Source organism: Blastocystis sp. subtype 4 (genome assembly GCF_000743755.1).
Source record: "Blastocystis sp. subtype 4 strain WR1 chromosome Unknown seqid_0261, whole genome shotgun sequence".
Lineage (NCBI taxonomy): Eukaryota > Bigyra > Opalinata > Blastocystidae > Blastocystis > Blastocystis sp. subtype 4.
This window is the reverse complement of record NW_014569286.1, coordinates 747-14,817: the sequence shown is the minus strand read 5'-3', so window position 1 is coordinate 14,817 and position 14,071 is coordinate 747. Positions and strand designations below refer to the sequence as shown.

General features: G+C 40.6%; 8 protein-coding genes across 8 annotated transcripts; 4 read left to right on the top strand and 4 right to left on the bottom strand.

Moving 5' to 3' along the window:
* Nucleotides 1–159: 159 nt before the first annotated feature.
* JH06_3902 (translation initiation factor EIF4g) lies at nt 160–2,652 on the bottom strand (the record flags this gene model as incomplete). The annotated part of the gene is made up of 8 exons (XM_014670532.1): nt 160–340; nt 371–618; nt 643–808; nt 839–1,377; nt 1,407–1,796; nt 1,833–1,988; nt 2,020–2,553; nt 2,584–2,652. The coding sequence occupies 8 exons, from the start codon at nt 2,650–2,652 to the stop codon at nt 160–162; spliced, it is 2,283 nt and encodes a 760-aa protein (XP_014526018.1).
* Nucleotides 2,653–3,154: 502 nt separating this feature from the next.
* Nucleotides 3,155–4,320, bottom strand: JH06_3901 (hypothetical protein; the record flags this gene model as incomplete). The annotated part of the gene is given in 8 exon segments (XM_014670531.1): nt 3,155–3,316; nt 3,332–3,430; nt 3,461–3,521; nt 3,551–3,655; nt 3,686–3,760; nt 3,792–3,898; nt 3,929–3,994; nt 4,036–4,320. 8 exon segments carry the CDS (start codon nt 4,318–4,320, stop codon nt 3,155–3,157), a joined length of 960 nt encoding a protein of 319 aa, XP_014526017.1.
* A 225-nt stretch (nt 4,321–4,545) lies between these two features.
* On the bottom strand, nt 4,546–5,257 carry JH06_3900 (cyclin-dependent protein; the record flags this gene model as incomplete). Its single annotated transcript, XM_014670530.1, has 4 exons — nt 4,546–4,673; nt 4,705–5,042; nt 5,073–5,149; nt 5,180–5,257. 4 exons carry the CDS (start codon nt 5,255–5,257, stop codon nt 4,546–4,548), a joined length of 621 nt encoding a protein of 206 aa, XP_014526016.1.
* A 506-nt stretch (nt 5,258–5,763) lies between these two features.
* Nucleotides 5,764–8,597, top strand: JH06_3899 (HSP70-like protein; the record flags this gene model as incomplete). The annotated part of the gene is made up of 7 exons (XM_014670529.1): nt 5,764–6,846; nt 6,878–7,217; nt 7,248–7,404; nt 7,436–7,526; nt 7,566–7,954; nt 7,985–8,126; nt 8,157–8,597. The coding sequence occupies 7 exons, from the start codon at nt 5,764–5,766 to the stop codon at nt 8,595–8,597; spliced, it is 2,643 nt and encodes an 880-aa protein (XP_014526015.1).
* A 42-nt stretch (nt 8,598–8,639) lies between these two features.
* On the bottom strand, nt 8,640–9,584 carry JH06_3898 (hypothetical protein; the record flags this gene model as incomplete). The annotated part of the gene is made up of 4 exons (XM_014670528.1): nt 8,640–9,090; nt 9,121–9,230; nt 9,262–9,443; nt 9,476–9,584. The coding sequence occupies 4 exons, from the start codon at nt 9,582–9,584 to the stop codon at nt 8,640–8,642; spliced, it is 852 nt and encodes a 283-aa protein (XP_014526014.1).
* A 241-nt stretch (nt 9,585–9,825) lies between these two features.
* Nucleotides 9,826–10,411, top strand: JH06_3897 (V-type proton ATPase proteolipid subunit; the record flags this gene model as incomplete). The annotated part of the gene is made up of 3 exons (XM_014670527.1): nt 9,826–9,925; nt 9,960–10,118; nt 10,149–10,411. 3 exons carry the CDS (start codon nt 9,826–9,828, stop codon nt 10,409–10,411), a joined length of 522 nt encoding a protein of 173 aa, XP_014526013.1.
* A 98-nt stretch (nt 10,412–10,509) lies between these two features.
* JH06_3896 (eukaryotic translation initiation factor 6) lies at nt 10,510–11,337 on the top strand (the record flags this gene model as incomplete). Its single annotated transcript, XM_014670526.1, has 4 exons — nt 10,510–10,702; nt 10,734–10,772; nt 10,806–10,942; nt 10,972–11,337. 4 exons carry the CDS (start codon nt 10,510–10,512, stop codon nt 11,335–11,337), a joined length of 735 nt encoding a protein of 244 aa, XP_014526012.1.
* Nucleotides 11,338–13,199: 1,862 nt separating this feature from the next.
* Nucleotides 13,200–13,967, top strand: JH06_5680 (hypothetical protein; the record flags this gene model as incomplete). Its single annotated transcript, XM_014670525.1, is given in 3 exon segments — nt 13,200–13,364; nt 13,394–13,594; nt 13,614–13,967. The coding sequence occupies 3 exon segments, from the start codon at nt 13,200–13,202 to the stop codon at nt 13,965–13,967; spliced, it is 720 nt and encodes a 239-aa protein (XP_014526011.1).
* Nucleotides 13,968–14,071: the final 104 nt, after the last annotated feature.

Genomic DNA, 14,071 nt, shown 5'->3' with positions numbered 1-14,071 from the left:
CCTTCCGTTCTTGTTTTCGGTTGTGAAAGCCCAGAAGAAACTTCCTACCATTTACACATATCTTCTTTGTTACTTTCTCTCTTCCTCATCATAGACTGCTCTCACAGTTCCCTTAGGAGCCATTCGATGAATATCAAAAAAGAATGCAACAAACAAGAGTTAGAAGAATTGCTTGGCACTGAAATTCAGACTCTCTACTTCACAAGCAGCATTAAGAGCTTTGTCCAGATCATCTCCAACAATTCTCTTCTTGTCAACAAGTGCAGCAAAGATTTTCTTTCCAACAGCATACTTGTTTGGTGAATCCATATAATCAATACTCTGCAATGCAGAAAGGAATCTAAGACTCATCCTCCATAATCATTCCTACCCCTGAATGAAATCCTTGTTAGAAATGAAATCAGTCTCAAACAGATAGTCCAATGCACTTATGAATAGCGTCATTTCGGGAGAATCTAATTTAAGATTCTCACAAGCATAATTCATCAATGAAGCACTCAACAGAACACAATCTGATTTCTTCAATTCAGCTTTCTTCGTTTCGACATTATATTTGAAGTCTTCAAAGTCACGAGAAGCTTTTGATTCCTTCAGACCCGTCTCAATACTACGTTGGTACTAATCATTACTCATCTCACACACATATACAGAAGACATCTCTTCTTGTTTGAATTGGCGAGAAGGATCATATCCATCAACCACCACCTCACTGCCCACAGCAGTCATATCAATACTATCATCCTCCACCACACGAGAACTGCGTGAGCTACTCTTATCACGACGAACTCCATTCTTCTTCTCTAACTGTCTACCCATCATACATCGAATCAACACTCACTCAATCACCATCTCAAGTTTCTCGATAGTCTTACGCATACGGATATCACTTAGTTTCTCTAGTTTCTCCTTATCTTCCACAATCCACATATTAGATGCCAGTTCCAACAGATCCTTCAGAGCGAAACGCACACGAGAGGTCAATACAGGCGACTCTGCGAGGTCATTTACCTTCAGCATTGTATCTTCCAGGACATCGGCAAATCGCTGGTTATCACACATTGTACGACCCACTGTTGTCAGCAACTTACAAAGAGCTTCTGTCTTTTCATCATCAGCAGATTCAGGAGGAGTGATCAAATGATCGAAACAAGCCTTGATCACAGCATGGAAACGAAGCAGACCACAATTAAAGAGTTCTCCAATAAAGAGAACATTTCCGAAAGTACGTCGACGAATTGTATTGATCTTGAACTCCACTTCCATCAACTCACTTGTCACCTGAACGAACTCTGGTCCCTCAGCCAAACCACGCAGCTTTTCCTTCAATGCACGACGCTGAGCCTCCAATTCAACAGTCTTTCCTTCAGTCTCCAATTCCTACACTCATATTCATAGTTCATTCCTACGCGCTGACACTTATCAGCAAGAATACGACGGAAACTCGCTTGTTTGAGTGCAGCCTGTCTGGCAAGTTCCTCGGTTTTCATTCCTTCTGTTAACGGAGTTGACGTTCCATTGGCACAGAAGTAATAAACACCATTCTCTTTCTTGGCAAAGATCATATCCTTCAGTTTACCAGCAAAGTCACGATTCATCAGTCGACAGAGCTTAGCATACATTGGAGCAAAGTGAGGCTCCATAACAGCCTTCTCATAGACAAGATCAATCAATTGAGAATACTCATCGAGAGTAGGTGGTGAGAGACGTAAGAACTTCTCATACAACACATCAAATGTCTCTAAAGTAAGCTTATTCAAAATAGCTTGAGCATCTCCTAAGAGTCCATGAGCATTATTCTTCTAATCAAATGAATAGAATGATATAACCCATACCGAGACAATGGAGATATTCCATCGAAAATGATTAACTTCTTCTTGGGTTAATTTTTGGATTACTTCTCTGTTCATCTTTTCACGGACACAGTTCCAGAGCTCAGTCATCGCAGCTGGTACATACACCTGCTTCTCCCAATCCTTATAGTCCTTATTCTACGATAAATCTCTTCTTACACTCTCATACCAACTCAGATAGACGTTCTGCAGTAATCTGTGGAGAACGCTCAGTGATGGAGGAACGACGACTCCGAGAGTTCGGCTTTAAATTCATTACTGTATGCACCGGAGGAGATGCTGGAGATACTGTTGTCATTGAAGGCGATGGAAGAGAAGTCTTCGCTGGATCTTGTTGAACTATGGGAGCGGCAGAAAGAGGTACTTTTGACTGGGTTTGGGCCACAGGACCAGCAGCAGTCACTGTAGAAGTTTGAACAGGAGCTGAACCCAAAATAGCTCCATTTGGAGTAATGCCTTTCATAGGCGTCAACGTAGGTGTTATTGGGGTTCCTGGTGATTGAACCATCGCCATAGGAGACATAAGACGAATAGGCTGATTTGGAGTCACTGAAACAAACTGAGCAGAAGGAGCTAGCGAAGGTCTAGTGGGCTGAGGAAAGGAGACCGGGTTATATGGCATAGCCGTGTTGGAAAAAGCATTCGTCTGCTGATTCTTGGGGACAAACCCATTAATTTCATTGACATTCTTTCCGTTCCATCGCTATGAATCAGACCTAAGCAAAATAACAACATTCGTTCCTCGCGATGCTGTGGTAGTAGTTGTAGTCGGAGCCATCGGCTGAGGCCCCACCTGCTGCATTAAAGGATAATAGTATGGTGGACTTATGTAACTATAGTTCTATTAATTAAGAAATCAAAAGACAACAACAACTACACATTACTATGGACCCAAATTACATACAGTAGGTAACTCCCTGTGGCACAGAAGTACCTGTCGGGACTTGCGAAGCTATTTCTCAAGACAATAAAGAAAGACTACCATAATTTGTATGGTTCGGATTATTGCTCATAAAACAATACTACAAATAAGAAAGAGGAGAAGTGCTCACAGTCGAGAACTAAATGAAAGGTTAGTCCGACTCCCGCGGGAAAAATAAAATTCCTTACAAGTGTATCTACAAACAAACAGAGGATCCTAAAGGAGTGGGTTTAACACCCATGCGAGCACCTCCTGCAGGAGTAGACGATCCGATAAACTACAAATCACTCAATCCATACACTGCGGACAGGTGATGTTAACCGAAATGATTGAGTCAGTGTTTGTAGTTCATTCTGTGCAGATGCCATCTCATATTATTCCTTCACATCAAATGTACTCGATTCCGAATAGCTGAAATCCGTTGTTGTTCTCGACTCGATACCTGATCAAGGTGGCTTCGTAAAGCCTTGATTTGTTGTTCATAGGCTGCAGATTGTCGTTGATTTTCCCGCTTCTGACTACACATCATCTCCTTGTGGCAACACTACTTCTCAATCACTTCTTGCAAACGATGAGAAGCATCTGCTTGTGACTGATTGAGATGTTGACGCAATTCTTCGATGGAAGAGTTCTGAACTTGGATCTGCTGCTCTAGTGCCTAGAATTTAATGGCCTCTTACTCACATACTTGAGCTCGTGCCTCACTCTCTGTCACTTTTTGTGTGAGAGCCACTTGTGTTCGTTTCTGTCTAGAATCAAATCCTTCGTACAAGCTGACTCTTCTAATGATGTACGCAGTCGAGTACACTCTCCTTCTGTCGAAGCCTGAGTTGATCTCAACTGAGTGAGAGACACTTCGAGTTGATGGCTCTTTGCTTCTGCTCTACAAAGAACTCATTCAGATCACGCAAACTCTCGAATTCGTGTTTCCCGTTGTTGGATCTCACCTTGTAAACGAGATGTCTCTTCAGTTAAACGACGACGAACTCTATGTTGTCACTCAAGAAGATTGATTCTACTCTAATTCCACATTGGTTCGCATCACCTCGTTTTGATGACGAGAAGCCTCAACCTGTTGCTGTAGCCGAGTGACAGCAATCTGATGTTCTTGATCATGTTGACGAACCTACAATGAGTACTTGTTCCATCAAAATACAGTAGCTTCGACTGCTTTCACACTCTGTTGTAGAGATGCGATCTTTGAAACGGAATCAGTGAGTTGCTAGAGGTTCAAATGCCAAATCAACCCCAACAGCATTTAACCCAGAGATTTGATTCTGATACTCCTTTTCTTTCTCTCTCATCGATGCAACTGTCTATGAAATGATACTCTGAACTGAGTTGTACAGAATTCAATAGAGAAATTTGCGAATCACACTTCCTGAGTTCCTCATCACGTTCATTGATTACCCGAAGATTGTAGAGATAATCTTCACGCAACATATCATATTTCTTTTGGAATAGAATCATTTGGTTCTTGTATTGTTCAAGAGACTGTGTCATTATCATCAGATTCTCTTTGTATATCTGAGCGAGACTCTGTTCCATTTGAGCCAGATCATCTACTCATCAGAATCGACTCTATCAAAACGGACCTGATGGGCTCGAAGAAACAGGAATTTGATTATAGATTTGGTTCGGAAACTGTTGATTCATCCTTTCTAAACAGATTTGAGTTCAAACTCATGTTTAAAAGGTATTGAATGTATGGCCACAATCGATGGATTCCCGTGATCATGATTCAACAAACACAATTCTCCATTATGGTACAAACTACAAAGCACAACTTTCTTCAAATAGATCGCGAACAACAATTCGCGGAGAGCAAATCATCGACTTCGATGCTTCATAGATCAGTTTCCTTCCGGTTCCATTCACTATGTGAGGGATCTGGAAGTGTACTAGATATCATTTCCAAACGAGATACTCTACCGCAGCAAGGACAAAGACCATTCTCAGCATGCAAGCAAAGCTCGTTGTGATACTTCTGATAGTCTTCACAAGAGACAAGGAGGGAAAAATTAATCTCCTTCAAAAACTCCATTTCAAGGTAATTCAATTCTTCAACTGGGATTCCTCCAATGAGAGCATAGGATGCACTGTCATAGAAGGAATCATCATTGAATTTGATAGCCAGTACGATACTGACAATAATGACACGATGGATGGTAAACGAATTCACAGGCACATGGCCACTCTGAATGAGTCGATCAATATAGACCAAAGAGAGAATGAAGCATTCGATACTACAATGCGTGTACTCTAAGATTCTACGATAACACAGTCAGAAACATACTTACCTTTCAAGATAATCACAAATCAAGATATTGGGTTGACAAAGAGCCGCAAACGGAGTGAGAGAGGCAGATGCAATCATCTTTTATTCATATACCTCTACCATACATACGGTATCATAATGACGAACAACTCCTTCCAAGATACAAGAAAGAATTGAGACAATGTTATGCTTGATAGAGGAATCCATTGGAATGAAGGTCGAGATTATGAAGCAGGAGTGTATATGTGTCTAGAACGTAATCAGGATCATGTTCAAGATACAGGTAGTGAATAGAGCAGGATATTGATAACAAGAATTGGGTGAGTTTTACTGAATTAAAGAATCACTTCTCAATGCGAAATCAATTTGTGTCGAGTAAGAGAGTGGTATGGGGATCCTTAATAACTAAGAAACACCTATACAGTTTCTTTGTAATTCGATAAATACTGAAGACAATTCCTTAGAAGTGGTATAACGGAAAATGAGAAATCATATAAATGTCGATAATAGCATTTGTCAAAAGATATGTTTCCATCACGTTTGAAAGTGCTTCATATAAAACTTTGAGTTGTTCCTCATGTTTTCTCGATAATCTACCATAATAGTAGACTATTCACAGAAATCGATTATATTTTGTACAGTCAATCTGTCATTTCTCATCCCAATTTCGAGAACCTTCTTTTTGCGGTCAATTTGCAGATTTCGCAGTGAATATGAATAGGAAAGCAATTTTGTTCTATTTTGCTCTTTTCGTCGCATGCGTGGATGCATCGATTCTTGGAATCGACTTCGGTACTCAGTACATGAAGATTGCTATTGTTCGTCCGGGTTCTCCCTTTGAAATTGTAACAGACCTGAGTAGTAAAAGAAAGACTCCATCGGCAATTGCCTTTGACGATAGTACTCGTCATTATGGTTACGATGCCTTGAATTTGGGAGCTCGCAAACCGAGGAATGTGTTTCAACGAATGAATCGCATGCTTGGACAAGGACCAGAGAGCGATTTTGCTAAGGAATTCGAAGAACTCAAGTTCCCGTATGTGTTTAAGCTCAATGAACGGAATACATGGTCTGTAGAGTTCCCAAAAGGAACAGGGTTTGATGACATTGATGTGTTATCTGCCGAGGAGATCAATGCAATGATTTTGGATTATGCCCGAAAGTTGGGAGAGATGTTTGATAACGATCAGAAGATTGTTGATTGTGTTGTGACGGTTCCTACCTATTTCACCCAGCATGAACGTCAGGCAGTACTAGATGCTGCTTCTCTGATTGGCTTGAATGTATTATCACTTATCGAAGAGCCGACAGCTGCTGCCCTTCAATATACAGTGAACAAGGAATTCGTAAACAAAACTCACCGTGTAATGTTCTACGATATGGGAGCTGGTTCTGTACAAGTATCAGTCGCCGAGTTCCACACAGTGATTGACAAGAAAACGAAATTGCCCAAACGGTATTTCAACATTCTGGGTAAAGCTTGGGATGAATCTCTCGGTGGTGTCCATCTTAGTGCTATTCTCGCAGATAAGTTCGCGAAGGATTTCTACACTCAACATGGTTTAGATGTGACAGGCAATATGAAAGCGGAATATCGTCTTCGTGCATTAGGTGAGAAGTTGAAAGAGATGTTATCAGTGAACGACAAGCTTCCAGTGAATGAAGGGACTCTATTTGAGGAGCGCGACTTATCAACAGTGGCGACCAAATCATTCATTGATGAGAATTCAGTCTCATTAGCAGAGAGGTTGGTAGCTCCTGCACTGAAAGCTCTGAACGAGGCAGGTTTATCAACTGTAGGTTTGAAGAACGGAATGTTGATTGTAGACTGATCTCCAAGCAATTGAAGTCATTGGAGGTAGCATTCGAGTTCCTGTATTTCAGAAGGTACTTCGAGAGGGTTTGAATCGAGATGTGTTGGATATGCATTTGAATGGAGATGAAACGGTCGCACTGGGAAGTGCATTCCGTGCTGCTAATGTAAGTACTGCCTTTAAACCTCGATTTGTTGGAATGACTGATATCAGTCCTTTTTCTGTTGGAGTTGAATTGTATCGATCTGTGAAAGAATCAGAAGCAGGATCAGAAGAAGAGAATGAAGTGAAAGAAGAACCAGTAGATCCTGATACTCCCATGTCAGATATGAAGGAAGAGAAGAAGAATCATGGTACAATTAGAAGAATAAAGTGAACAGTAGATTTCCTGTATCGTTCAAACAAACAGTCTCGTTCTATGGATGTGTTTGGAAAGAATACTCATTACAAAACTCAACGTAAAGTGACTCTTCAGGCATATGAAGATTTCCAGGCTCATTTGTTCTATTCACATCCCGAAGAATTACCTCCAAATGCAATGTGAAGATTGATAGAATATTTGATAGAATAGTGTTCCTATTATGACTTATAACGTAACAGGAATTGTTGAAGCTTTGACAACACTTGGTCCAAAACGATTAGGTTTACCAAATGTTACACTGGTATTTTCAACTGATATGAATGGAATGGTTACTTTGAAGGAGGCGTATATTAAGATGCGATATGAGTATCAAGAACAAGTACCTGTACAACAGAAGGAAGTTACGATTAAATCAGATAAGGATACTGATAATACTTCAAGTGATGGAGAGAATGATTCTGAAAAGACCACTGTGAAGACAAATGAAGGAGATCCTTCTGAGAAGACGTCAGAAGATACTAAGAAGACATCCGATGCAGCTGAAAATACATCAGAAGATGGAGAGAAGACTGGTGATGATAAGAATACAACGGCTGTGGAACCTCCTGTTCAGATGGCTACGATAACTAAGCGAAAGATTCGCAAGGTTTCATTACGTGTGACTTCTATCTCGGATCGTTTAGTGATCAAACCTCTTACAGAGGAACAGAGAGCTCAAAGCATCAAACTGTAGAGGTGAGATGAAGAGTTAACATGTAGTCTACGTCGGTTGCAGGAACGTGATGAGGCTCATCGAGAACGTCAGCGAATTATCAATCAGCATGAGGCCTATATTTATGATTCGCAGTCTCGATTAGAAGAGGAAGAATTTATCGAGTTCTCATCTCAGGAGGAGAGAGAAGTATAATTGAAGGAAGAGAGTAATGAATAGGAGATAGCAAAGCTGTTGAGTGAGAATGAGGATTGGTTGATGGATGAAGCTGGACCTGATACCGAGACGGAAGTGTTCAAGAAGCGTTATTTGGATATGAAGACATCGATGAATCGTGTGGAGAACCGTATTGATGAGCACAAACGGAAGTTAGAGGAGGAACGACGCAAGAAGGAAGCAGAGGAAAAGGCTAAGAAGGAGGCAGAAGAGGAGGCCAAGAAGAAGGAGGAGGAGGCCATGAAGAGTCAGAATAGCACAGAAGCGGAGAATGTGGAGACTCCTGAGGTTCCTCCAGAATCTCCAGAAATGAATGTGGATGCTCCTAAGGGTTCTTCTGAGTCTCCAGATGGAGCTGTGGAAACTCCTAAGGAAACGAATGAAGTCGATGAGGGAATGTGTTCATTGAATGGATGTAGTGATGGTGAAAGTACAGAACTGTAAGTCTACATGGGTTAATGCTGTTTGTTCTTAACAAAAAGAGTATTACTGTCGAGGATTAGGATACATATTTGGATGAGGATTATTAGGAAAGGAAGGCTGTGGTGGTAATGGGCGTGGCATATATCCTCCACGAGGATAATCTCTTGGGGAAGGTTGAGGATTGCGAGGTGAAGGAGATCTAGGTTGCATTGGAATTCGGGGCATTGGTCGAGCAGTAGGACGGACATTAGGTTGTGATGGAGGTCGAAAACCAGGTGGAGGAATGGGGCGAGCACCTGATTGAGTAGGTCGACCCATAGGCTGAGGCATGGGACGAGTGCCTGGCTGAAGAACAGGCCGAGTGCCTGATTGAGGCATGGGTCGTGGCATAGGTCGTGGTATGGGTCGCGGCATCGCTTGTGGTACAGGACGAGGAACCTGATTTGATGACCCTGAAGCTCGAGGATATGGAACACCGGTTGAAAGAGGGACAGGAGCATTTGTAGGAGGCGATCTACTCATCACAAAACAACTCCATTGGCACCTCACAGCAGCATTAAAAATTGTCAGAAAGGGAAGAATATCAGAAAAACCATGAAATACAAGGGATAACCTTACACATTCTAACGAATCTACTTCCTCTTCAAACACTTTCTACTACTCAGGAACCTATCAAATAACATACACCACGGCTGAATGTATTCTTTTCGATGTCTGGACAGACCTCAATGAAAACACTGTGATTGTCTACTAATCTCCCATAATTATCTCGAATCATCTTAAATAACACATCTTTGTATTTAGTGGCCGTTTCTCCATCACTTTGAAGAACCATTACCGACAAATCGTGATACGAAACACGCATTCCTATGGACTAAAGCTCGTTCATCCTTTCAAACTCTCAAATTCTGTCACACATGTCATATCCCCTAAACGAGTCCAAACCTCTTTGGCGATTCGCTCTCCATTCACTTGGACAACAACTGCAGTGTACGAATTACCAAACATAGAATGTGACCATTCTCACATCATTTCTACTCACCTTTAAGGGATACACTTAGAAAATAAAAGGTAAGAGGGCATGGCGCAACGGTAGCGCGTTTGATTCCAGATCAAAAGGTTGGGTGTTCGAATCACCCTGTCCTCATTTTTCCCTTTTGTAACAGGATTCCATGTTTCCACGTTTCTCATGTCTCAAGTAAACCAGTAATAGCCTTCATATTTGCGCATTTTGTTTGTACTATTTACTATGCTGTCCACCGTCTTCGAAGCTGCTGTTTCTGACCTTTGTCCTTCTTCGGCTCCTTTCTTTGGCTTTATGGGAGTTGCTGCCTCTATTATTTTTGCCAGTATGTTTTGATAGATATGCTATGATCGTTTTAGACCTCGGTTCTGCCTATGGAACTGCTAAGGCTGGAGTGGGTGTATGCTCCATGGGAGTCTTCAAACCTGAAGCTGTGATGCGTAACATGCTTCCTGTCATTATGGCTGGTATTCTGGGTATTTACGGTTTGATTGCCTCTATCATTATGGTGTATGCCAGTAAGTCTTTTGTTTTCATGTGATGTTTAGTTAAGGCTCCTACCGGAGGTGTAACTCATTACTCTAGCTTCAATGGCTATGGTCATCTGGCTGCTGGCTTGAGCTGTGGTCTGTCTTGTTTGGCTGCCGGTCTCTCCATTGGTATTGCTGGAGATGCTGGTGTTCGTGCTTGCGGTCAGCAGGAGAAGATCTTTGTCGGAATGATTTTGATGCTCATTTTCGGAGAAGCTCTTGCTCTTTATGGACTGATTGTGGCAATTGTGATTGTTACTGTCACTACTTATTCATGTTAAACAAGCGCTATTTTTTAGGGTGTTTTTTGGACATACTTTTTTCGGTTTCTATTGTTAGTTTAGCCTAATCTTCAATTTGTCATTATTCTTTTGAGAACATGGCAATTCGTGTTCAATTTGAGGGTAGTAACGATATTGGTGTGTTCTCTAAACTCACTAACAAGTATTGTCTTGTTTGTCGTGGAGGCTCGGAGAATTTCTATGGAGCCTTTGAAACGGAGTTAGCAGACCATATACCTGTGATTCATACATCCGTTGCTGGATGTCGTTTTGTTGGACGTGTGACTGTTGGTACGATCTTATATTCTCTTATGATATCCAGGAAACAAGAATGGATTACTTCTTCCTACATCAACTACTGGTATTAATATTACCTTTGTTTTTTATTACATAGATGTTGAACTGCAGCATATCCGTAATTCTCTTCCTGATGAAGTTGTTGTGCAGCGCATTGATGAACGTTTATCTTCTTTGGGAAACCTCATCACTTGCAATGACCATGTGGCTCTTCTCCATACAGACCTAGATAGAGTAGTATCGTTTTCGAAGTGTTATTCTAGGAAACGGAGGAGATCGTATCTGATGTATTGGGAGTAGAGGTATTCCGGCAATCAATTGCTGGAAATGCATTAGTTGGAAGCTACTGTGTTTTCACCAACCAAGGAGGACTTGTACATCCAAACACGTCGATGGCTGAAAAAGAAGAACTTTCCTCTCTCTTACAAGTCCCTCTTGTTGCAGGAACTGTTAATCGTGGATCTGATGTTATTGGGGCTGGTCTAGTGGCCAATGATTGGACAGCATTCTGTGGGTTGGATACAACTTCAACAGAAATTACCGTGATTGAAGAAATTTTCAAGTTAGGAGGAAATCAGATCAATGCTATTGATTCGATGAAGAATTATCTCTTTGAGGATTTGTATTAGTCTTTTAGCGTTTCAGTCTTTTTGTTTGTTATGGTATGCTATTAGTGAAGTTGTTATTGACAGCCAAAACGACTGAAACTGAAGAACCAAGTGGTGGCTGAGATGGCTGAAGCCATCCGATTTTCGTTGCTATCACCTAATATTACATATTCAGACTCGATGGTATCAATAATGGAGGAGAATAGCAAGGCCATTATCAAATACTCTTCTACTGTACAGATTATCGGATTGAAACAATTTGTAGAAGTGTTCAGAATGCAATAAGATTTGTGATAAATGTAGAAGGGTTATTCTCTTAGGATTGTATGAACCAGGCGAGTATGACTTATGTGAAGATTGCAAAAAACACTTGTTGGTCTATAACACTTTTGTTATACTATAGACACTCTTCTAAACGATCTATAACAGGTGATTATGATTGCTGTAGTATTTATCAATTTATACTTGCTATACTTGGTTCTAAGATCAATGATACCATTCGGTTTTTCAGACGAGCTATTGCTTCAGATACTACTCATATCAACACCACTCTTTTCTTGGCTATTCGCTATCTCCTATTTTCCGTACTTTTTCATCCTGTAGCTTAGTTGTAGCAGGAATTCGATCTCGCTTCTTCTATGGTCCTGTCCTACTCTATTGGATCTCAAGACAAAGAGGTTGATACCCTGTATATTCAACTTTTAAAGATCCTAGTTCATGTGTATTCTAACCGTCTTTCTCTCGATAAGTATGTCCTCTTCTATGAATGCATTTTAGTATCTCTGAAGAAGACTATAAACTCTATTCTGATGTTCTTACTCAAGTGTCTCAAAGTACTCTTCCATTTCTCCAATATCTTCGAATTTTTCTTCTTTGTCGTGTAGTAAGGATATAGAGCCTCCTTGATCCTAGAATATCGATGATGTGTTACAGGTTTTGGCGAAACAGGTCTCTCTTCATTCTTCCTCCTTCTTTCTCCATCAGATCTATCTTACATTCTATCGATTTGTAAAGGTGAAAGAAGTCACAGATCTCGACGTTTTGGAGAGTGAAGTGACGCTAGTTCTTGAAGTGATAGTGAATTTTTGAAGTGACTCTTAGCGATTTGTGAATCTCGATCCTTCTTCCATTAATACTGTTTTTGTGGTTCAATGGTTTTATGAAAATGATGTTATTGATTCTTCTGTGTATTCGAGTTACTTACTCAAGTGTTGTGAGTATTCATTCTCTGTACTACTATGAAAGTTGATTTATTGCTAGATTCCCTATCAACAGATCTATATCATGCATCTCCTTTTGTTGTGTGAACGTCGACCCAAGATGGATTTTGTATGGTGGATGCGATATATCAAGAAAAGTGATGTTCGGTGGATTCTCTTTCATGGTCTTCGTGAAGAATCTCCTGTCGATGAGAGTTCGATACACGATGTTGTGGCTTTGTATCAGCAACGATATGAGGAGTATTTAGAAACGTTTGAGATTGATGTGGAGTCATATTGGCAGTAATCTGTTTGTTGGAGATGTCATCTCTTCCTGTTGATTTCTTTCATTATCGTTTATTCCCGTGGTTCTACTAATTCACTCATTTTCTCAAGATCTATTATATCTTCTCACTTTTCATTGATCCCATTCGTATTTTAGTATCCATAGCTTTTGTATTTCTTACCCAGTAGACATATTTGAAGTAAGAGAAGGGATCATGAGTTTCTCAAGTATTATTGAATCGGATTTACGAGATCTTGCTGCTGAAGTGAAGAGATAATTGGTTAGCTCCTGAGATAAAGAAGGACGCAGAGAGTGGAATTGAGACTCTCCTTGTTTTGGTAAAGAAGCATCCTTCGAATATTGTATGTATTATAGGAAAGAATCATTTGTAGAAGAAGATGAGGAGTACAGACTATGTGACTCCATTTATTGATTGTTTGAATAACGAAAAAGTGTCTGAGAAGGCTCACGAAATTGCTGTTCGTGGCTTACACAACATCGTTTCATACAACCTTGTGTCAGATGCAACTGCGTCTACAATCGTTGATATTCTGAACGACAGAGTATGGTATTCTTTCAATATATTATGTAGCTTGATTCGGAAGACAGTTCTTCAGAATTGGGGATTCATATTCTGAATATCTTCCCAATTATGATTGCAAACTGTTCGTTCATCATTCCAGAACGAAAACTTCAGAGTATTCTATGTCATTTGGCAATGATTCTGTGTTCAGAAGAGGCTTCGTCACCGATATTCGAATCAGCTCAATCCTGTTTGTATGAAGTAAGCATTGTGATTCGTTGTGATTCAGTTCTGTTCGTCTCTTCACAAACAAGTGAGTGTATACAGTACAGAGAATGTAAAGAAGTCAACCAGTAAGGTGTACGATTCATTCCGAGAGAAGGCTCCAAAGACTTTGAGTGACAACTCGTATGCAGTTGCGTACTGGAGTCTTCTTCAGGATCTTATCGCTCGTCTCACAGAACAGAATGCGGCCTGGATCAGTAATGGTGGTGACTTCCAGGCAGTAGCTCTGTCTCCATTCATGTGTGCTGAATTGTTACTGAAGTGTTTGGAGAGTGATGCAAATGTGTTGTTGAATCGGATTGAGTTCTCCTCCTTATTCAACTATTTGGTAAGACAAGGAGACAAGTATTATTCCTAGTTTGTAAATGCTTCAGTTGCCTTACTGAAGGATGAAAAGACTGATCCAGAGTTGATTGCAGTGACACTCACTGCAACTCAGATTCTCTTCACTCGTTTCACTGC